Below are 25,292 nucleotides of genomic sequence, written 5' to 3' on the forward strand. Positions count from 1 at the left end.
ATTTTTTGGTTTTCATTGAGTCTAAAGGTCCTCTGCCTTGGATAGTCCTCCTAAAAAGATGTATTGGTTTTCCTATTTTTTGGTGTGTGGCTTTCTAACATGTCCTGTTATGAAGCTAAGGGGGATGTACTGTGGGAGCCATATGTATTGGCTTTGATAGGTCTCGTTATTAGGCCTAGCCAAGTTCCAGGATGTTGGTGTATTCCTAGACCTACGAGCTAGTCATGTAGCCATGCTATAACGTGAGCCTCTGAGCATGTTGAGTCTCAAGCCATGAGAGTGGTTGGATCAACATCTGAACATGCTCAGTAGGGTGCACAGTTTGATGACTGTCATTGTCATGTTCTGTTCTTGGTTCCATTCGAGTAGTCTCTCACCTTGCCTTCATGGGGGGTGTTGGAATATGAAGCCAAAGTGTCGAAAATGATGCTCGACTTTGTGTTTGGTGCTAATCCATGAACGTTGATGCCTTCAAATGTATGCTTGCTGTTGCACCTCTTGCATCGCCTTCATTCAAGCCTCCCTCATGGCGGCTCCCCTTCTCCTTCATCCAAGCTCCGGTAGCTCCTACTCTCCACCACTCGAGCTTCTTCCCTTGTCTCGTCTTATTCACCAACTCTCGTCCTCATACTTCTACTCCTTTGAGCTGCTCTTCGGCAGCCCTACTATTTCTACTCATGCCTCCTAGCTTTCCTCGAATGTCGGTCTCTTCTGCTCCAGTTGGTCACTCCTGTCCTTCATGCAGCTCAAGCTAGTGCATCAGCTCCTTGAAGATCCTCCACGCTTGAGCTCTGTCACCTCTTCATCTCTCTACATAGCCCGTGACTACTTCTACACTCCTTGTTGGCTCTTATGCAGCTCTACTTTCACACAGGTCTCCTTATAGTAGCTACTCCTCTTGTCTCACCCAATTGGCTTCATTGCTTCTTGTTTGCAACTCATCACAATTCTCTAAAGCTTCATTGTGTATGGTCTTTCTTCAAGCTGCTTAGCTCCACTATACAGATCGTCACAATCTCCTTGTTCTCGCGTGGTCTTCTTAGCTGGCTGCAATCCGCCTACTGCTGCGCGAGCCTCTTTATCAAGTGTGGTTGTTGATTTTCTGTAGTTGTGTTTGGCTCATCTCCTTGGCCACATGCCTCTTAGCTGGCTGCAATCCGCCTACTGCTGCGCGAGCCTCTCTAGCAGGCGTGGTTGTTGATTTTCTGTAGTTGTATTTGGCTCATCTCCTTGGCCACATGCCTCTTAGCTCTGGCTGCTGGTAACAAGCACTTGCCCCTTCTTGTAAATTCTTTGCAATCCCTAGGCTGCACTCTTCTTTGATGTAGGGTGAGAGCGCTCTTTTGCCGAGCTCATGGGTCTTCTTTCTTTCTGGGCTATTGTCTTATTGTCTCGTGGCTCTTATTGGAGCTCTTGGCTATCGTAAGGCCCACTCGTCATGGCATTTTCATACCCTTTTGCAAACTCTCTTGCAAGCACTCTTTCCTACTCAGCATAGCCAGGAGCACCTCTCGCCCGCTCAGCACAGTTGGGCATTGCTCAGATTCTTCACGCCTTTTTCTCTGATACATTTTAGCTTACCATTGATGCGTGTTGTGATTTTGAGCAGTGTTGTTGCTTGCTTGGAATTACCTTTTGTGCGCCTTCTTTCGTTGAGTCTTGTGATTGCAAGTTTCCCTTTTTGGTCAACATCTTTGATCAGGTCTGCAGGATCGATGTTTTTTTTCACTTGCTCAACATTCGCATAGCTATTGGTTGAGGACGCTCCTATGGACTCTTATATATATAAGTCCACCTTTTTGTGCTCTCTCTCTCTCTCTCTCTCACACACACACACACACACACACACACACACACACCCCCCTTTGGAGACCCTTGTGTGCTTCAGGCTTGTCAACATACCGATGGCCCATGAAGGTAGGAAATAATATTGAAGTCTTTCATAAAGAATATGATGTTCCACTTATGCATAGGCTCAGTCTCGTGGAGGTTATTGCATCCTCTAGAACTTGGCAATGCTTTTTATTTTTGTTTTCTCCTTAATGCTTTTTATTATTGAACATGGACTATTCTAGTGGAATTAATGGAGGAACATGGACAAGCTATTATTTATTTATTATTATGAACTTTACCCATTAGCAGAGGGAAGTTATAGGGTTTATTATTAATAGTAGAATCCTTTATTTTATCCCCATGAGTTAGGAAAGATAAGAATTAGAAAAGACAAAAAGACCATGAATATTTGGTAAATGGTCATGGAAAGGTTCCCCACTGTTTCATTAATATAGAGGAAGGACACAAACCTAGGGTGGACGACTTCTATCTATTACCCCTTGGACATGAGTAGAGCGATTATAAGCATCATCCTTTGGACCTCTACAAAAGAGAGAGGGGCTTGGACCACACCCACGAGGAAATGACAAGAATGGGCTTTTAATACTAAGGAAGTACACTAACTCCCACCAAGAGAAGGAACCCCCAATCACCGGAATGGTTACAAGCCCACGAGAACAAGGGATGGTGAGCTCCCCCAATTACCATACTCTCCTAGCAACTAATGGGTGGAAAAATGGAGACCCTGCACCTCTTAGGTGTGTGACTCGGGCTCACAATGCAACTGCTTCAAGAACACAAAAGAAAAACACGCAAAAGGAGTAGTGATCAACCCTCCACTATGTACACGGGCAACTAGATTGTTCAGATAAGTAACGGTTCTCCTCTATGTGAGCAAATGGAAGGCAACTCGTGTTGCCACTCAAAATCTACAAGTTGCCACATTGTTTGGGGAGGCTATAGTCCTTACTCCCTGTGGGAAAGGTCCACTCTTGGGCTCTTATCCTGTCACTCCCGACTTCCATTGGTTTTCTTCCCACACGCACACACGCACAGACACACACACATTTTCTACACTCATACACACATTCACGTAATTATTGACACTTACAGCACCCCCACTTTCCCACCCCTCCCCACACACACACACACACACACACACACTTCCTATTCTTTTCCCCGTCTACATTTACACACACATACACACACACACACACACAAACATACTAACCCCCCTTTTTTTCTTTGATTTTAACCCCCCCCCCCCCTTTTTTTCCCTCCCCCCCTCTCCCCGTCCTTCTTCCCAAAATTAACTCCCTCATCTCTCTTATTTCTTCCTAAATAACTCCAAAAATTCTTATTCATACAAGTTTTCTTTGTTCTTAATTTTTCATTTTTTTCCTTTTTCGTCTTTTCCACCTTCTAATTTTATCTTTTATTTTCACTTCCTTTATTATATTGCCTTCATTATTTTTCTTTTCCCTTCTCTTATTTTTTTCAAAACTCCTTAATTTTTCCTTATACTTCTTTTTTTTCTTCTTAATTTCCTTTTTTGGTTATTGCTTCAAACCTTTCTTTTTCCTAATTTCCCTCTCACCCGCCTTTTTTCCTAACAAAAATGTTTTTCTCCTTCTAATTATGCCCTATTTCCTTTCTTTTTTACCTTGTCATGCCTATTTTTCTACCTTACTACCCAAACCCTACTTTTTACCCTTACTAAACCTTTGCTATACTTATCAATTTCATTTTTCCTTCCAATTTCATTTTTCTTGGTTTTTTTCTCTCACTTTAAAATTCTTTTTACTCCTAATTTCTTACTTCTTGCTTACAATTTTTCATAATTAAAGTTTTTATTACCCTAATTTTTAATTAAACCTATGTTAATTTGTTCGACCCCCTAAAAACCTAACCACCCCCCCTCCCCCCTTTTTTAATTTATTAGTAATTGGAAATGGAATTGCAAATTTCATGTTGACATGATGGCATGGGCCACATCACCACCAATAACATGGATAGAATAAGGTGTGTTGCTTGTTGTTGTAGATGTTATTTCTATTTGAACTCCAATAGAGGATTTATCCATATATGGAGGATGACTACCTACAAGAGCATAGCAGTTGAATTGAATTGTGGCTATTACTTGTGCTAAATTGTATTACACTAATACACAAGAAACAATGGTATGCATTTCATATTGATGCTTCAAGAGGAGTTGGGGAAAGCCAAATACAAATGCTAAAAGCAAACTGTACGATGTTTCTAGGGCAAGGGTAGATGGCCACCATTTTGAAATTATTAGGGCTACACTAGATGGCTACCATTTTGAAACTTCTAGGGATAGGGTAGATGACCATGATTTTGAAATTTGTAAGGCCATTTTGGTGATTTCATGGAAATATTTCAACAATTTTTTTTGGGTGACTATCAGACTCAAATAAAAGGACTAGATTCAACACCTAGTTATTAGTAAGCCTTATTCAACTTGACCCTTAAAGTATTTTACCCTTATTTGTCTAGTCTTACATCTAAGTAATTTACTATTAAAGTCTCATTTAAGGGTCCCCTATACTTTCTAATGTTAAACCTAGGCTAAACGTGTCACAATCTAACCAAACTTTCTCAAAATAATTTCCAACCTATTCTAGTGCTCTAGATAAAAAATTGATGTGCCTAGAAAGTGCAACAATGACTATGATTCAAACATCATTGGGACCATATTACTTAAACTCACATACAGTGATGGTTTCAAGTCTGCCTATACACTTTGTATCATCCCCCTCCTCATTGCCAAGTCTCACCCCTAAGCCTTTCAAGAAGGGAGGATTTTTAAAATGAGCAATTGAGTAGGCCTTGCAAATTGTGTACATGAAGGTTAATCCTACTATGGTCCCTATATAGCCATATTTTGGTCTCTATATGACTCAAATATGATCTCTAATGGTGGATCATATTGCTATGGTCCCTATAAAACCATATCTGACTCAAACATGATCTCTAATGGAGGGTCATATTGCTATGGTCCCATACAACCATGTTTGAGTCTGTACGTGATTTTGAGCTTCTCTATAACTCTAATACCCTAATGAGGAGTACACCATATGAAATAGATTAGTACTCACTAATAGTCATCAAATTTGATGGCAACATAGAAGTTATAATTCAAATTGCAACAAGATAGCAAATATTAAAATCCATTGTTCTTGGGTATGTCAAGTAGCTTGCAAGAATTTTCTAATCTACTGCCCCAAAGAGTAGATCTGATTGAACTCAACCTTCATGCAACATAACTACCATGAACTTACAATTTTGCGAATTGAATATGATTCCATAGCAATGCAAAGGGAAACATTAATTTTAAATCTCACATGTGTCACTTTCACTCAATTCTCTCCACTTTTCAATAAAATTTTCTAAATTGTTCAATCCAAGATGGATTGCCATAACTATTACTTCATATCTACTATGAAGCAGCCATTATTTGCTGATGGATTCTCAAATTTGTAGTTTCCTCATATATGGATTGAAAACCCATGCCTTTCATTTTATTATTCTATAGAACATCATCGAAATGTGGTTTGATTATTGGATTTGTAAGTAAAATAGAGTCCCACAAGTCTTGTATCACTAGTCAAAGATAATTGTACAAGTTATGATTTAATATAATTGGGTGTTGTACAATTGTCTTATGTTGGCCTGAACATTAAGATCTAAGGATATCTTGCAATCTTACTTGGAAAAATGATTGAGGGGTATTCCACCTCACTAGAACTGTCAAATGGCTTAGGAAAAGGAAACTCCTAGACTAATCATGTAATAAATATACGGAGGGTCATCCACCAAGATTATGTTATGAAAGTCTAGACCAGGATAAAAGTGCCACCAATGTAGCATAAAGGATTGAAATCAACACTGACATTGTCATTATCTACTTTGATCATCCTACATTCTCATTGGAATATATCCCAAACAAAAAACATTAGGGTCACCACATTGTCATTATCTACTTTGATCATCCTACATTAGAGTCACCACAGGCAGCTCTCACACCCATAAAGCATGAGATGAATTCCCATGTATTAAATGTCTTCCAATGCCTTCCAAAATTTAGGCTTGGTGTACTCCAAATTCCTTGGCATGTGCAAGATGTATGCCCTAACTTTTTACAAGTTTACATGGAGATTATTTTTCTTTAATTTGTTGATGAACTCATTCATCCCATATGTGATCTACTTTTACAGTGTCTCATAGTGCTGTTTGGTAATGTTGTATCTTTTTACAACCTTACCATATTCAATTTGTCTCACCTATTGCTCCATGTATTTGTATTCTATCAAATTTTTTCCTTCTTTAATAAGATTGTACCACAAAATACCATTTCTTGGATCTGAGAAAGCTCCTCATCCAACACTCATTGAACACAACAAAGCGTGGTGCGAGAAAATTGTGTGGTTCCATCCACTTGCATTTTTTCACCTCTTAGTGAAAGCTAATTATTAGTGTGCTCATCCCTTTTATTCTCAACTTCTCCAATAATGTACTTTTCCATGATATCCAAATATGTATTATAAATTTATTCCTTTTACAAAATCATATGCAAGTCGCTTCTTGCGTTGGATATGTCTAATGTATTGTTAATTGTGTCCATGAAGTACTACAAAACATAGCCTAAGATAAGTGAATAACATGAAATAATTTTTTAAGGGAATTTTAAAAGAAAGATAAGCATAAAGGCAAGGCTCAAGGATCAGTTTCCATTTTGAGTCATAGTGTAGTACCCTCCTTTTGGCTTTAAGGGGCATCCAAAATGTTTCCATTGTCTTCTTGCTTGTAATAGTGCATTCTGATATGCAGTATTTACCATCACATCTTGGTTGCAAGCTATTCATGAATCTAGAAAGTTTGAGTTTCAAGGGCACCCTTGCATGCAATATATTTGAAATCTTATGCCTATCACACCCTCTTAGATTGTTTGGACCTATAGAACTTATAGGGAGAGATCTATTTCTTTATAGTCTCATCCTTCTTAATATTTCCTATGTAATATTATTATTGTTTGAACATCATATTGTACTATTTCATCTATCATATCGATTACTTGAGGTTGATTTTTAAAACTTTCAAATAGATATTTGAAGGGTTGTGCATTAATCGATTAGTGTACTTAGCAAGTAAGAGAAACTTTGAATTTGCATTGGAAGTAGAAATAATGAATTTGCCCATATGTGAAACATTTTCCCAACACAATTGCCCTTATTTTTCTTTAATCCTAGCCTTGCTTTGATTGCATCTACAGCTAGTGCTACTTGATTCAATGGCTGAACCAACAATTAGGAGACAATCACATTGCCATCCCTCTTCATTCTCATCTACGATAGCATTTCCCTTGTACTACCTGCTTGTGCTGTAAGAAACCGGGACAACCTATTAGACGGACCTGATAGATGATCCCAAATGTGCCATATCTGATCAAAATATCTCTTAATCTGTGATAAATATTGCAAAATGTGATATATCTCCAAGCACCCTTTCTTTCAAGACTGCAATGCCTCCTTCCTCATTTTTCTTAGCTTTCTCCTTTGCTATTCTAAACCTTAAGCCTAATTTTTAGGACTTTACTTTGATGCACAACCCATAATGCATCCCATCATTTCATCTGCGTTGCACTGACATCATTGGCAAATGATGGTCTTTTAGTGCATGTTTGCCCAAACCACATGTGAACATTGCCAATTTCAGATTCAAGCCAAAGAAAGGAGTCAAACTCCCAATCTACCAAGCTGACAAGCTCACAGGTTTGGGTATCTTGTTCTAGCATCCTCTTTGTGTCTTGTATAGCCTTGGTCTTGCAATTATGCTGCCTACTATCCATGCTCTCTTTCTCCTACAAGCTATTTATTTTCTCTAATAACCTCTCTCAAAGCACCTAGTTAACTTAGTTGTTTTGGTTCGTTGGTCAGCACACACTTGCACTTAGAGCTATCATAACCTTCCATCTCATATAGAAATTGTGTGAGTTTGTAAGTTGGATGACAATATTTACATATGTAAATTCCATGTGCTCTTGTATAGAAATTGTGTGAGTTTGTAAGTTGGATGACAATATTTACATATGTAAATTCCATGTGCTAGCACAACATGTGGTGTGAGAGTCTAAGGACCTAACCCTAGTGTGGTCCCACGACTAGGGACTACTCAACAAGCCAAGCCCTAGTGTCGGACTAATAATAGGAGAGAGATTACTTCTCAAATTGAAAGTGGTTACAATTGTACTAGTGGCATGCTTATATAGAAGAGGGGGTATTCGCAGTACTGGTAATAGAGACAATACTACCAATAACAAACCATTTACTAATGGTAAAACACTTTGTGTTGTCAATAACATTGATAGCACCATCAAGTAAATTCCAACCGAATTTATCGACTAAGTATTCCTTTTATTGGCAATAGTATTAAATTTCTTGACCGTTTTTGGTAAGTTACCAGCAGTAATTCGAGCACTTATCAACGAGACATAGCCATTTCTCATTCTTTAACTGACAACGTTTTACTATCATTGCGGGCATGATTTTGTGAAAAGGATTTTCACAAACGTAAATCCCGCAAAAAGTGCATGTGATTATGTGAATATGTAACCCCCGGAGAGTGTGTTCCATTCTCAGATTCTATTCTTTATCAAAAGGAATTGACAAGCTAACATTTTGTATGACATCAATTTTGCCAAACATTATTAAGTTAATCTTGTGAGGTAATGTATAGTAAAGTCATGCACATATCATGTTCTTTATTTTAAGTAGAAAAGGTGTATAATCATATAAGATATAAAAAAACATCTCATCACAATAGAGAAATTTAGAAGAAAAGTTGTAATGCATCCTTCTCCAAAAATGTAAAAGGGATAACTCAACTTAAAGAAAACAAGGACTATGAGCAATGACCAAGCTAACTACGAATGCCAATATCAAAGGGGCTAGCAAATTCGTGGCTCAACTCCTAATGTACTAACTACCCGTGCAACACAAAATTAACAATATTACAGCTTCTCAATGCTATGAGAAGATTTGAAAGGTGACCCACTTTAACACGCCACCCAACCTCTAATGCAAGTGGTGGAAGTTGAAATAATGTGTCTATGCATCACTCGAAAATGACTCCAAATTAGTGATTTTCAAAGTTCCCTAATGCTTCATTTATTTAAACTTTATTTTATGATTGTTATAATAATCTATGCATGTGCTTTGGTCATACTCTTTTACAAGAGCTTCTTAATTGTGAATCTCAAATTTAAAAACGGTTAAATACTATGGGTGCCATGTTTCAAAGTTAGGAAGAGGCAATGTAGGTTAATTGCCATTCTCAAACTATAAGCAAGAAGTAATATTCAAGAGGGTGACAAAAGGAGAGTACTTTCTAGATGAAAACTTCTTTTCAAAGAAGCTCCATGTAGTAGTGGGCAAGATTTCCTTGCACAAGGGGGTAAGTATACAAAGAGCCCCGCGGGCAGCAATATAGGAAATCAAAAACTGTGAGACCCTCATGATATAAGGATAAATGTTCCATCTTCCTTAAAATTGCCATTTTCCCAGGTCCCCAATCCAACTAAGTTGTTTCTTAACAAAAAATGTAAAAGCAAATCCTATGACGTGAAAGCTCAAGCCTTAAACTGAAAGAATACTTCGTCAAAATGCTAAGGATGCAAATAAGAATTATATCATAAAGTCGGTCAATGATCTCATGATATCCACATATCATACATGCGTTGCAAATCAGGTAAATCAGTTGACATCAATGCCAACCTATATATCTCTTTCAATTTGACAACATCACTACCTTGCCCTGAGCTGTGCATTTCCCCTCTGTTACTGCTGTCGACGCTCCTACGATTCTTCACTTGCACCAACACATTTTTATTTGATGAAGTTTTCTGCAGCTTCTGAGCTGCAGCTAACATTCTTTTAAGTAATGTTTGCAGCTGCTGAGAAAGTTTGGAAACCACCCTGCTTGAAGGCTTCAAAGATTCTTGGCCACCCAAACCATGGTGGTCTGAACTAGAAGCTGTTGCAAAACCGCAGGCCTCCCTCCCCTCAAGTAAGTGTGACAGAGACAGTTCCAACATCTGTTCATCAAGGGTAACTTCTATTAAATTTACCTGTAGCAAGCAGGAACTCAAATCTGCAGCAACTTCAAATTCTTGGAAAAAGCTCAAAACCACTTGACCATTCTCTAGATCATATTTAAGGTAGTTACTTAGAGGACACAAACGACCAGCCCACCCTCAATGCAAAATCCCCTCTCCTCAGCTAGACCGTTCATATTGCCGCACAACACTTCTTATGCAATCAGGTCGACAAGGGAGCCTATTGAACTCTTGAATATCCTCTAAAGTAGCTACTCCAAAGAGTTCTAGGTGAAATTTCCAGAGAAGAAATCCCCATACCCCATCCAGGACCTTGGTCTCTGGAAGACCTACACTACCACCCTATATGATGTCCCCAATCGCACCTCTTCACTACTCCGACTAAAGGAAGCAATAAAAAAGTTTCAAACCGAAAATCATTATGGTCCACAAGCAAGAACTCCTGATACATGGTTGGAGAATTCCGTTCATTACTACTTGAGATAGAGAGTGGTTAGTAGTGTTCATTCTGAGAGAGAGAGAAAGGTAGGGAGCGACTTTGCTTGTGAGAGAGAGCTTTAAAGGTTCAGATTCATAGGGAGAAAGAGTCTCTCTGTTGTAAGAGATCTGAGAGGAACATCAACACTCCCAGCAAGCACGTCCGCGACCTCCTGCTCCAACTACGACCTGTAACAAGCTCCTAGTCTCCTCTGCCAGCTCCATCTTCAGCCAGCAGCTCCTTATACAGTAGCAACTTTGGCTGCGCTACAGCCTACATCTCCAGCAACTAAGCCGCGCCCTACGACCTAACAAGCAAGCAGTGCAGCACATTAGCAAACTGCAAGCAGCAATGCGACTAGCAAAGCACCTACGCGTGAGCTACATAGGCGGCTTCTCTAGCAGGCCATCAACAAAGCTCTGGAACACAGCGTGACAAGCGCACTCTCTCCAGCCTCTTCACAAGCTCCATGCAAACTACAGCGCCTCTCCCCCCCGACTGCAACAAAGCTCCGCCTCCAAAGCAAAAGGCGCAACGGCCCAGCATCACTGCAAGCCACCACCACTCAGCAGCTCCCCTCATAGCAGAGCTCCTGCAGCTCAACGGCTGACTGCCATTCCAGCTGTCTGCCTCACAGAGCCCTCCACGCTCAGCAAACGGGGCTCCTCTGTCAACGACACCCACGATCCATAGTCGCACCAAAGCTCCAAAGCCTCCTTCATCGCCAATGAGTTCTGTCCATCGCGCCATCTGCCAGCAACGTCGGTCTCATGATCTCCAACAAGCTACCTTTGCAGCGCCCACGACCACAGCCTCGTAGCTCTGCAACCAGCAGCTCTACAAATTCCAGGCAAAGTTGTTCTCTCTGGACAAATTGCAGAAAGCTTCAGTCGGCACTTCCAGCTACTCACGGGACTTCAAACTCCACAGCCTCAATAGACAGCACCATCCAAGAGCTCTCGGCTCCCTACGTCTCTAGCAAGATTCCGTCACCTGCAAGATTCCGTCAACCTCGAAAGAGTGACACATGGCAGATGGGGCTATCACCCAAGGCTGGTTGAAATTATGACACGTGGCACATTATCTCCTAAGGGTTACCAAACACAGGTTTGGTCAGCCTTGGTTCAATTAGGCCACCACAGGTTGGGTCAGCCTTGTGGTCAGGTTGCATGACACATGGCAGATAAGAGTTGACCCCAGTTGAGTGGTACAGTCAGGTTGACCCTGAGTCATCCTTCTCGATAGGGTTGGTTACATAACCGAAGGTCAAGTCAACCCCAGGTTCAGTTAACCCCTGGTTAGGTCACTCAGTTGCCACCTCATCATCTGCCAAGTGGCACTGACCCCCTGCAGGCACAGTCCCCTGCCAGGCACACTGTGCACACATTGCATGTGCACCTGCCTGCCACCTCATCAGTGCTCCACAGGCACACCCCTTGCTAAGCACAGTGCCACATCATCACTGCATGTGACTCAGTGACACCATCATTTTGCACATTTCACTCTTTTTTGCCCCTCCACCTAGATCAAGCCATATCTCTTGATCCAGGAGGAATTTGAGGATACTATAAAAAGGTGAAACGATCGATTTTTCATACTCCACGAGTTCCTCACATCACGCGCACATTTCGGCGCAAGTATCACTCACTTTTGAGCCTTGCCGACAAATCCACTTCCTACACGCACATCAACCTCTACATCGACGCATCTAATCCAACACATAAAAAGAACCAAAGAAAAGAAATTGTTTGTTGTTCTTTCATCGATTGACGATTGGTATAGATCTAAATCAAAGTAGACTAGATTGTCATAGAGGAGACGCTTTGAATTTCCCGAAGTTGCCAATCTAAGCCATGCCCAAAATTCCCAACTAGTTCCTACTCAGAGTCAATCCATACGCTCACATACAGTTTCACATCATCACATTACTTGAAACTCCTTGCAAATCAAGCTTTTCTAAAGCTTTGGTAAGTATGATGACAATAGTCACGAGATCTTGATGCTTCCAGTTGTTGTTTCTTTTTAGACTTCGTATTATGGAACTGATCAGAAAATTGTATGGATTCTTGGTTTCTATTTTTTGTTGTTTAGAGCATTGCTTAGTTTTAGCTTGCATTGAATTACAGGTTTGGGGTTTACATTTGAGCTACCAACAAGGTGAGACAATGCAAGGCAACATGGGAAGATCCATTGGACTAACAATAAGAGACAATGTCATAAGGGATTCTGAAGTGCGCAAGAGACAAACGCAAGGGAGACACTACTATACATGGACTTGATGACTTGCAAAAGTAGAGGATTATTAACATCAGTTCAATTAGCATACTTTAGAGTGTTCAGAGGCATTGCCGATTGATCAGTGGACAAATAGCACATGATTTGATTTCACACACACATATCATCATTGTAAAGCCTATGTGACTATTTCACGGCATTGTGCATATCATTCCAGCCTTGTAAAGTCTCTTGGCTATTCCTTGCATCATTTGCCACCAGCCTTGTAATTCAGATCGGATTATATATTGCAGTTCTACCTTCACCGACAATTCATATTTCACTTGCTATAGTCAGTGTTTTGCAGTTGATTCAGACATAGATTCTCACGATACTTTGAGTACATTTCTTGCACCATGTCTACGACTAGCAACCTCAATCTAGAGGCATCTGCTAAGCTAGACAACTCCAATTATGGCACATGGAGATACCGAATGGAGATCATTCTTGTACTTCAGGACAAATGGGAGTATGTCGATGGATCTACACCTAGACCATTTGACGATCCAGCCAGCAGTAGCTCTAGTCCACCTGTTGTCACAGCACCAGCAGCGAGATCTACAGCGGTACAAGTAGTTTCTGCACCTATAGCAGATCCTACCATTGCCCCAGCACAGGCAGAATGGGATAAGAAAGATAAGTATTGATGTAATGCTAAGATAACTCAACACCGTCAAGACATCAAAAGAAGCATGGGATATGTTCGCAGCTCTCTACTAGTCCAAGAACACTTCCAGGATTCTCACACTGAGAAACCAAATCAACCAGAGTTTCCACCGCAATAACAACGAAACCGGTCATGCTTACGTACTCAGAATCAAAGACTACAACAATCAACTCGCAGCAGCAAAAGAGCAGTAGAAATGGTTCAAGTCATCCTGAATGGACTAGGCGAGAGATACGAGGATCTAATCCAGAGTATTCCCATTCAATGGCAAATTCAGACACTGAAAGAACTTCACTCAATCTTACTTGGTGAAGAACTTAGGACGCAAGCCATTCATGCACGCAAAGGTCATTCTAATGATCAAGCATTCACAGCTTCAGGCAGAGATCATTCCAACGAAGTGGTCATCATCAACAACAGAGTCATCAGCAAAGTCAGCATCATCCTCAGCAACATTAGAATCAGCAAAGAGAATCATTCCAACCGAGAAAGATTCGAAGGATGAGGGAATGCATCCACCAACGTGCCGAACATCTAGTGCAACTACTGTCATAAGTTTGGATACTATGAAAGAGATTGCCGTAAGAAGCACTACGACCAAGGCGGTCAATCTAGCAGTAATCAAGGAAATTTCCGCGGAAGAGAAAATCATCGTGGTGGACATTCTAGTCACAGATGAACATGGGAATATGTTTCTTGCCAACGAGGAAATGTAGAAGACTGATACAGTGTACATAGACACTTATTGCAATCCAAAAGAGGATTTTAGCTATCAAGTCGACCAAGCAGAACAGAATCCTTAATAAATCGACAGTGGTGCATCATCTCACATCACAAATCATAAAAAATGGTTCACAAAGTTAAAACCATTAGAAAGTCAAAAGAATGTTATCTACACAACAGATAATACACCGAATCCAGTTCAAGGAACATGCATTATCCCTATGAACAATTTCACTGGTACGAAAGGATTTATGAGAGCTGTACTCTACGTTCCGAAGCTCAGCAAGAACCTTTTGTCAGTAGGTCAAATGACGGAACACAACTACCGAGTCATCTTCGACGATGAATGTACTATCAAAGACAAATCCAAAAGACTTCAGCTAGTAGGAAAAGGTGTTAAGGAAGGACACTTGTACAGAATGCTAGCTACAGTACCAGATATGCATGCCATGTCAGCTCAACCGCAATAGATGCCACTATCTGCAAAATGGCACAAGAGATATGGTCATGTCAATTTCAAGAGTTGGCTAGATCTCAGGAACCAGAATATGGCAATCGGGATTCCAAAGCTACAGTTTCTTGGAAAAGTTTGCGAAGCATGATGCTTCGACAAACAAAAGCGAATCAACTTTGGCAGAAGTACCTCTCGAGCATGAGATATTCTTGATTTGATACATACAGATGTATGGGGTTATGGCCAGACCCGCAACATCAATGGTTCACTTTACTACTTGACTTTCATCGACGACTACAACAGATATTGTTAGGTCTACTTTTTTAAAGAGAAATCTTAAGTGTTTTTCAAATTTCAAGAATTCAAAGCTATGGTAGAAAACCAGACACGCAGAAAGATCAAAGTCATGAGATCAGATTAGAGGAGGTGAATACACGTCTTCAGCGTTCATGAACTTTTGCAAAAGTCACGGCATTCGAAGACAATTCACTTGTACAGATACTCCTCAGCAGAATATAAGAGCTGAAAGGAAGAATGGAACTTTAGCAAACAGTGCTAGAGCAATGTTTAGTGAGAAGAATTTTCCGAATCAGTATTGGGCAGAAGCAACAGCCACTACAAACTACTTGCTTAATCGGCTTCCTATCGAACCGATACAAGGTATGACACCTTATGAAGCATTCACTGGACACAAGCCACACATTGGGCATCTTCGCATATTTAGTTGCATAGCATATGCCCACATACATGATGATCATCGCAGGAAATTGGATGCGAAGTCACGCAAATGCATCATGGTTTACTACAGTGAAGAAAGCAAAGCATACAAGTTGTATGATCCCATCAACCGAAAGGTCATTATCTCCAGAGATGTAATCTTTGATGAGGAATCAGAATGGAAAGCCTCAAATTCACAAGAGATAACGTACCAATGTCACAGTCATCTGCAGAAAAGGTTGATAAAGAAGAGCTAGAATTGCTAAAAACACCCCAAGCAGAGCCACAACAGCTCAGTCGGGCGGTCTACTAGGGAAAGCAAACCACCAGCCGTATTGACATATGCTCAGAAAGACAAAGCAATTCAAGTTGAAACCACCAACTATGCTTTTATGACTATCATCATGGCTACAGAAGAGCCAGTGTACTTCGAAGATGCAGTAGACAAGCCACAATAGCAAACTGCTATAAATAAAGAAATGGATGCTTTGTACGAGAATAAAACTTGGGAATTATGCGACCTTCCACCAGGAAGGAAGGCCATAACAAATAAATGGGTATACAAAGTGAAGTACAATCTAGATGTAAGTATTCAAAGACACCAAGCCAGACTGGTTGCAAAAGGATTTGCACATCAATATGGTCAAGATTATGATAATCCATATGGTTCTTGATATCACTAGCGATACTCAGCAGATGAAATGTGTACCAACTCGATGTCAAGAACGCATTTCTCAATGGTTACCTAGATGAGAAAGTCTATATGCAACAACCAGTAGTTCATGTTGAACCAGGAAATGAGAATAAGATTTGCCATCTTAAGAAGAGTCTCTACGGCTTAAAGCAAGCACCCAGAAGTTGATACAGCAGAATCGATAATTATTTTGCTGATTTGGGATACATGAAGATGCAGATCATACTCTCTACTACAAAGTTCAAGGGGGAGAAATTATTATTGCACTTTTGTATGTAGATTATCTGATTGTGACAGGAAGCAAGGATAGCTTCATCAAAAAGCTAAAATAAGACTTATCTGCAAAGTTTGACATGAAAGATCTTGGACTTATGCACTATTGTCTTGGAACTGAGTTCTGGAGAGATTCAGACAACACCTTCATAAGTCAGCTCAAGTATGTTGACAGTCTCCTGAAGAAGTTTCATATGGCAGATTGCAAGATTGCAACCACTCCCATGGAACAGAGTTTGAAACTTACTAAAGATTTAGAAAAGCCTACAATCAATGATAGGTACTACAAGCTGTTCATCGGATCTCTTATATATCTGACTATCACACGGTCAGATATTTATTATGCAGTAAGCTCACTTGCACAGTTTATGACAAATCCAAAACAGCCTCACTGGAATGCAGCCAAAAGAGTCTTGAGATACATCAGAGGTACAAGACAGTTTGGAATAGAATACAAAGGAAGTCCTTCACAATTGCATGGATACTGTGACAGTGACTATGCCGGAGATCATGAGACCAGGAGTTCCACACAGGGATATGTATTTTTCCTTGGTCAAGATGCTATATCATGATTGTCAAACAAACAGCCAATTATTTCTGTGTCTTTGACTGAAGCACAATATCGAGCACTCACTACAGGTCATGTGAGGCTATATGGCTCAGAAGACTATTATTAGAAACAGATTACTTTGATGAGTCAAAGCCAACAACAATATACTTTGATAATCAATCGGCTCAAGCATTGGCCAAGAATCCAGTATATCACTCCAGGACAAAGCACATTGATGTCAGAGAGCACTTCATCAGAGAAAGAGTGTTACTTACTCGGTAAAGAGCTTTTCGAGAAACACCGACTAGCTCTTGGTTTGACGCAGAGGAAGGACATTTCCATTAAAGGGGTGTGATGGAATGTAATGCTCAGTCCTTCTTCGATTCCCCAGAATCATCATCTTGAGGGATGGCCTACTTCATGATGTTGATCTTGAGGGAAGGTATTAAGAGATCACGCTCAACATCATGTGATCATATGTGCATAGCACTAACCCAATAGAGTGCTATAAAGGAAAGGGTTAGATGCCCTAACCCTAAATGGGTTTGTATATATTCTACATTTTCAACTAAATCTAGTATACAGTTAGTCATTTGTGGTGAGCTCTCCTCATCTCTACTCTTCTTCTCTCCCCTCTTCATATTTTGTCACAGAGTTGGTCCCACAGACAGCATACACAACTCCCTCACTCGCATGGCTATGGTCAATTGCCACGGACCTCTCTCCTTTTTGTCCTTTGCGCTCAGGTACTGTTCTCCACCAACAACAGCGGTGCTATTGTATTTATTTTGTGGCCCCACCCCTTTGCTTTCATCGTTTCTGTTTTTTCAGTCTCATAGACCATTCGTTCTTTCAAAGACGTTATAAACTTTCTCTCTCCGTAGCCTTCCATCCATAACCTGCTACTTGGAGCTCTCTCTCTCCCTGTAACATTCCTCTCAATTCCCTCTCCTTTCCTGTAACCTTCCGCTCAGGCGCTGCTTACCATAGATCATTTTGGTCTTATGCAGACACTAACAGACCTTTCTTTTTTCCTTCTGTTATATCCCAACTACTAGGTCCAGCTTGTACCTAGCCCAAGATAGATGAGGTAGTAACCGGAGTCATGGGACCGAAAGCATTATGGACACTTAGAGGACATGCATCCAGAGGAAAATCAGTATGCCTGTACCTTAAGAAATGGCTGTGGGGGAAAGCCATATAAACAGGCCCTTAGCTTGAATTCCTCTTCCTTATGAGATGAAAAGAGACACAGGTACATCTACTTAATTTGCAGTTTATCTACTAAATTTGCAGTTTGATAAAATGTGACAAGACTCTCAAATACAGCGACTCAACAGTAAGAAAAAAACTTTAATAAAAACTTGGAACATACCACGAATGAGTTTGATATGGAAGCCATAGCCATGTACAAAGCTGACCTCTGCATCAGTATCTCTAAGAACATATCAGGGTGCGTCTTGGATTTATAATACTTCAGCGCTTTCAACCAGTAGCGTTCTGCAAGAGATAGATATCGTTTTGGCTGCTGAATGAAGCTAGTTTCGGAGTACTCTTCCCCTTGTACCTGGATAGCAGTTAAGCAACAATCCCTGTGATGGCAGGCGAGCTGGAACTGTGCAAATGCTGCCTCTTGAGCTCGAAAGCTGCCCAAAGATTCATATAATGTGATAGCTTCTCTTATAGCATCATTAGCAGTCATGCCAATCTTCTTTGAGTGTAACTTTTGACCTCTTACGGAGTCTGACACTTTACCATTATCTGAAGCTAGATGCTGTGCATGCCCATTCTTTTCTTCCCTGGCAAGAAGCATGCCAAGCCTTAAGTATGTATGAGCATATTGGGTCTGCACTTCATTACGCAAATCAGTGTTTGCACTGTCAAGTTCTTCAGACAAAAGCTTCATTTCATTCCTTGCTATACCATAAAATCTTAATGCTTCCACATATTGAAGCTTTGCATCTTCAGAAATTTTTTTTGAAACATGTTCAGGCAATCCAGCACTCTTCCAAGTATCCAGCTCTGACACAAGAGCCTCTGCCGATGATCTTTTACCATGCCCCAGATTACAATAGATCAAAACAACATTAGTATGGTCCTTGACATCTTTGAATGCATCAGTAGCGTCATTAAATGCATCCTCGGCACCCTTGATGTCTCCTTTAGCAAGTCTCAAACGTCCTAATTCATTACATGCCCAGCCTTTCTTCCTATGAACTGACATAAGTTCCTCCGAACCTTGCCATGTTTCATTCAAAGTAATGACTGCAGCATCATAACAATCCACTGCAGCCAACAGGTTAGTCTCCACATTGACGCTGACTGGGCCCTGTAGGAAGGAGAAGATATCCCCCTTGGTCCTCTGCTTAAGAATACTATCCTTGTCTTTCAGTGAATCCGCAGACAGATCAGCGCTTGTCCCACGTTTTGAGTTTGACTTTCCAGTATCTTCATTAGGAACAAGATGATCTTCAGTTTTCTCTTGTAAAGAAGAGGAGGTCTCATTAAAACAATCCCCTAACGCATTGCCTTTAAGGGTGTCAGTGACACTACTGCTACCATGTATTGTACCTGATATTCCATCTTTCTCTGAAATATCTGCAGGAGCCACAACAGCAACATTGGAATTTGTTTTCTTGCAATGCTTGCGTGGATGCCTCACTGTTGTTCCAAAGCTGCCGCCACCACTGCTGCTGCTGCTGCTACTAGCACTGTTTCCACTGCTGGCTCTGTCACTCTGACAACTGCAATCCACCAAACTACAAAAGCTACAACTTTTTTTGCTTTGGCCAAGCTTTTTCCGAAGACGCTTGACTTCCTTGATTACTTCTTGTGTCATTGTCAGGCCATCATACTTTGAAGCCTCCCTTTCTGCCGGCACTTTATTTTCATTTATAACCCTCTGGTACTCTATGTAAATGTCACCAAGCAGCATCCAAGCCTGACCCCAGAACAAACCCTTGTCTGTGGATTTTCCAGCATCAGAATCATGAAAAATGGGCTGACAGAAGGAGTCCGAAGTACTTTTGGTTCTACAAGTGATTGGTACATGCTTGTCTGACTTTGAAAGATGTGGAGTTGATGTCTGTATCCACTCTATCCCTTGCTCAAAACGGATATTTTGGCCCTTGTTTCTCCAATATTGAGACATGGAACTATAAACAGAGCATGCAAGTTCAGCAGCTTTCAAGGCCCGCTTCAGCTGTGCATCATCTTTATATGCTTGGCCTAGCGCAAGGTATGATTCACCAAGAAGCAAGACAAGCTGCCAAAGTTTATGATCCATAAGGGGGCCTATCTCACACTCTCTGATGTCACATAATTCAACGCAGTCTACATCGCCATATACGCACACAGGAACCAGTTGGATGTACCTGTTTGTGCCTAACAATGTACCCTCAGATGAGGAGACTTTACCTTCTACGTCTTGAAGCTGTCGCTGCCATCTGAGAGCCTTAATAGCTTGGGATACGTGATGGACTGCTGCTAATCTTGCAGATACTGGATCAATAATATTCTTTCGAAGCTCAGGAGAAGAGCCTGTAAATTTTATCCCTATATCCGCATCAGATGACTTTCCATCCACGGCCTCCAGTGGTTGTTCTGCCCTTGAAATGCAGTCTGAGATTGCAAAGGCAGATCCATTGTCAGTGTCAACACCTCTGTCTGTTACCATTGTCTCACCTGCTTGCACAGCAGATTGGCTCTCAGAATAATTCCCATCCTCAATGATCACAGCAGACGGCTGCAAGTTTGAGCTTGAAGTAGTACTTTCTGTGATTGATGTTGATTTCAACAAAATGTTTGCATCCATGTCTTCACCCAAGGGCTCGGATGAGCTAACTGTTTGATCTATAACTGACTGCGTGGGTGATTCTGTCCCAATCTCATGAAGCTCATTAGACTCTAAAAAGAAGGGTGTCAATGTTGAGCCTAATTCTTTGTGACATCTCAAAATCAACCTTGCAACATGCTCGTGTGCAGAAGCCCTCACAAACTGCAGTTCAAGTTCAAAAATTAGTCCACAATTACACACAATCATTAAAAACAACTAAGAAAAATATATCCAAAATTTATTCCAATAAAAACAATGTTTTCAGACAATTCGGTTGCAGCTAACCCAAAAACCATGGAGAAATAGAATAGATACACTCATGGTGAACAGAAGGAACAGAACCCATGAGAAGAAATGCAAGAAGCCCAAGAAGCTCAAGAAGAAGGGAACTACTTGGCCCATGAGAAGAACAGGAAACATTAGCCCATCGGGAAGCTTATCACTGGACGGATGGGCCTATGTGGCAAAGGAGAAAACAGGCAGAGAGATCATGTTGGCACTAGTACATAGTAGGACTTTGGATGTAGTCCCAGCAAACCTATCCAGGGGAGAGAAGACGATTTGTTCTTTAAAAGCATTAATGATGCATTACTTCGTACGTAAGAAGGATAACTTGCCATCATGTAATCTCTTAGCCTGAGATCATACTTCCTATTTCAGATCTCACAAACACTTGGAAATATAGTCATAGGCTGTCTTACTCATACTTATTTACAATATATAGGCTTCATGGTGGCTTTACTTGACCAACTCCAAAAAACATGGTCCCTAAACACTTAAAGCTACAAATTAGGACCTTGGTATCTAGCTTTGCATAAATTCCAGCCTTATACTAGCTAGAATCTTAATTTGAATTAGATGAAGGTTTGAACTTAGCAGTCTAATCCATTCTCTAAGAAAATATGATTCTATTTCCAACCAGCCAATCGATAAAGAATTAAGGAAAATTTTCATGCACAAGGATAAGCTAGAGACTCTAAAGACAAGGTGAACTTCATCAACAAGACTTTTAGGGTTCATAACCACAATGCTCGGATACCGATGAAATATCCATATATTGATAAGTCTCATTTAAATAAAAGAAAGCTATCCCAGCTCTCCCACAAGGACGAGGAAGCTACTAGACGTGCGAGGAATGCTAGGGGAAGCTACTTATAGGCCGGGGCCCTGCTAACTTCAGCTGTGAGCCTTAACTTTAGAATGCATGCCCAAAGTAACTTTACTTTGTGGCCATGCTTTGCCGAGTTTAGCTCAGCCATGCCACACCTTTAGCAGGCCAGCTCAATCTGCATGATCTAGATCTCACCTATGCTAGCTCTGGTCACAACTCTAGGTTATTTCTAACCCTTCTTCTCAGTCCTCCATCTGATTCCAAATGGTAGTATCTGTGACATACCCTTTCAAAGGAATTTTGGAATCAAGTCATTTTGCCACACTTGGTAAATGGAGAAATATCAGTTCCAGAATCCTTTTGAGTATTTTTCAGAAAATGATCCCGAACGTACTATTCAATTCTCCACTGGGATTTGAGTTACTGATTCTGAATTATTTCAGAATTCAATTTAGTGCTGTAAATGTCAAATAGTACTCAAAACTTCAAAGAAGAATTGAGTAGATATTCAATGAATGTGCCCAGAATCAGAATTAGTGTTGTAGTCTTCCATTGCCATACCTATTCTTCTTTCAGATTTTGGATTCTATATAATATCTGTAGAGCAGTATCTAGACCCTAATCCCTCAAAATCCACCTGAATTCCCGCATGAACTGTAGAAGAATTTAGTGCACCTGGTAGATGATGAAATCAAGTTTACAGCAGTATATAACTTTCTTAACAGAAAGTTGAATGTGACTCACTTACCAAAAAGCATTAGTAAGTTACTAGTCACCTTACCCGATAACTTTTGGGTAATAAGAGCCCATTGGGTATGTCTTTTCAGACACACTCTCTTAGCAAAGTGCTCAGCTTTGCTAATGCGAACCTCTTACCATTTATATATGTCAAGGGCACATGGTCATGGTTCTGAATTCCTTGCTACATAGGAATTCTGATGCATCCACAATAGTATCTGTAGTGTCCAATGCCTCTACAAACAAAAGTGTAGCCCTTTGTTGCATATATGTTCAAATAAAGCTCTAATAAATTTCTTTTCAAGATCCTTGAATCTATCTCAGGATGATTTATCTGGATCATCAAGTGTAGACCTTTGTTGGATCATGTTCAAATCAAGCTCTAATATATTTCTTTTCAAGATCCTTGAATTTATTGCTATACTTGAGAAAATCATTTCAGATTTCTCTTCTGTCCCTCCCTTAAATATAAAAATATGGGATCCAAGACCTGTATCACAATACCATGGCCATGAGGGAGAGGTGTAGGTGGAGTTTTAGTCAAGTATGCAACCTGACTTCATTATGTCTCACAAGCATCATTAGCTTTATCCATAAGGTCAACTCCTACTGGAGTTATCCTTAAGCTACCAGAAGGGATCCTTTGCCAAGGTGTCCGCTTCTTTCCTTGCTTCATTCAACGAGAAAATTTACCAATGATGTCTCGCAAGACGGGTTCACTTAATCCCATGTGAAGCAAGAGTTATCCGCATTCATACAGAGGATATAGATATTTGTAGTTCAATGGTACTTGTCTTGTGCATAATCCATAGCACTGGAAAACTGAGTTTAAGAAGTTCATTCAATTTGGATGTTATCCGAGTGGTGATCCACTCCAAGATAATTCATCAATTGAAAAGACTGACCTCAATGATATAGCCATGTCATCAAGTAATGATCTTAGCCTTAGTTTATTCAACTAGACAATATCCAATGGGTTTTATGAATACCGGGTTAGCCAACCACACTCCATTCTTGTCACCATCACTAGAGTGCTGCAACCTAACCATTTATATGGCTGATTAGTCAAATCATGACTAATCAATCACTCTCTTAGCCTAGACTCCCGTGTCCGATACCACGAAATTGGCCAAGAAGTGATTCACCCAAGAATAGCCAATAGTTGAATCACTAGGCTGAACCATTCAAAATGTTAAAATAAACAATTACTTCTTAAATTCACAAAGTACCTTAAAACTTTCCCAAAAGATAAATAAACGTTTTAAATAAAGAGAATTTAAAACTTTACTATTTCAGAAACGATATTCATTTATTGAGCCATAAATCACAAACAACAAATAATTCATTGATTAAGTGGAAAATTTAAGATAATTACATCAATTATTCTCCACCCTATAAATAAAATGGTGGTTCATACAGAATAGGACTCAATTCTCAAGCTTCTTATTTTAAAGCATGAGTTCATATTTATTATTGTCGCCACGCTTTAAATAGTCCAAATTCAAAGTTCTAGTTGACCAGTTATTGATCATAATTATTGAGTTCTTTTATTTAATTATGTTCACACAGTTATATTCATTTGGTCAAGTAAGCCTAACTCCGGTTAGGAAGATCTGGTTTCGGCCAAGATGGTTAACCATGGTTAACCAAGGAACCAAAGCGCTGACTTCGGTCAGAGAATCTTGACTTCGGTCAACGAGATTTGGTTCACACCAAGAGGGTTAACCTCGTTAACCAAGGTGCGCCAACTTCGATTGGAGAGACTTGGCCATAATTAAGACGCTCTGACTAATGTCAAGCCCCTTAATTACGACCAAGAGGGTTGACCTCGGTCGACTAAGAATTGTGTTCTATGTTTTGTTCACATGTTTGCTTGGTGGGGACGCCCACAGTGACTAGGATTAGTCCACAGATCATTATTTGCATGCAATGCATGCTGACCTTTAATGTGTGTCATAGTTGTGCGCTTTAGTTCATTATTGCAGGTACCAAGCGGGTTTGATAACCCAAGTGCTTTGGAGCTCTATGCGCAGCTAGGAGGTGTCCATGTGACCAAGGGGCTACGAAGACCCTAGAGTTTTGCCCTTTGTGGCATGTAACTATAGTTTAGTTAGTGATTTTCACAAGCGGCATGTTGCCAAATGAATGAGCCTTGAGCTCTTTGTAAAACTATTCACGTTTTGAATTTTTGTAACACGGCTCTACGCTGAACTCTCTGTATTCAGAAATTTTCAAGTATTAAAGACCTTCGGGGGGTTCCAGCGCGATTGTTGTCCTGGGCCCTAATGTCTTGCAAAGAGAGAGAGAGAGGAAGAGTGAGAGAGAGAGAGAGAAAGAGGAAGAGAGAGAGAGAGAGAGAGAGAGAGGGAGAGAGAGAGCTTGAATGGAATGAATCTACGCTGATTTTTGAGGGATTCTGTAAGAGAAAAGAAAAGTTTGCAGTAAATGACGTTTGAATAGAATTAAAGGTTTCAATTGGTATCAGAGCATGGTCTCACAACTTTCTCAAACTATGACGATCCAAGAAAGTTTGGGGACATGAAGTTTTTGAGTGAAAGAAGCGTGACGTTTGCATCGATTAGGAAGGTTTCATTCGATGTTTTGATTTGGTCGCCAACAAGATGCACCAGTAACTAGAGGGTAGCTGGGTTCTGAAGCTAGCAAATGAGAACAAGGTCTTGTGAAATCGGCTCTGTGAACGCACAAATGCCTATCTGCTAATCAATGAACGAGATCGATTGCTTAGGCGAAATTTACACAGGAATAGTCCGGTGAGACAACGCAAGACCATGATGTGATGCATGGACGATC

At 40.4% G+C, this 25,292-nt stretch overlaps 1 protein-coding gene across 3 annotated transcripts in view; it reads right to left on the reverse strand.

The window, feature by feature from the left end:
* Window positions 1-9,286: 9,286 nt before the first annotated feature.
* LOC147893902 (erythroid differentiation factor-like protein) overlaps window positions 9,287-25,292 on the reverse strand; it is a 57,861-nt gene continuing 41,855 nt past the window's right edge. For all 3 annotated transcript variants that reach the window (XM_087385818.1, XM_087385815.1, XM_087385817.1), the window contains exons 10-11: window positions 18,173-20,794; window positions 9,287-9,946 (exon numbers count right to left, since the gene is read on the reverse strand). In XM_087385818.1, coding sequence (XP_087241944.1) covers window positions 9,563-9,946; window positions 18,173-20,794 — 3,006 coding nt within the window. In that variant the 3' untranslated portion in view covers window positions 9,287-9,562. The remainder of the gene's footprint in view (window positions 9,947-18,172; window positions 20,795-25,292) is intronic.

Source organism: Dipteris shenzhenensis, chromosome 15 (genome assembly GCF_047967505.1).
Source record: "Dipteris shenzhenensis isolate YYH24624 ecotype China chromosome 15, Dip_SZ_1.0, whole genome shotgun sequence".
Lineage (NCBI taxonomy): Eukaryota > Viridiplantae > Streptophyta > Polypodiopsida > Gleicheniales > Dipteridaceae > Dipteris > Dipteris shenzhenensis.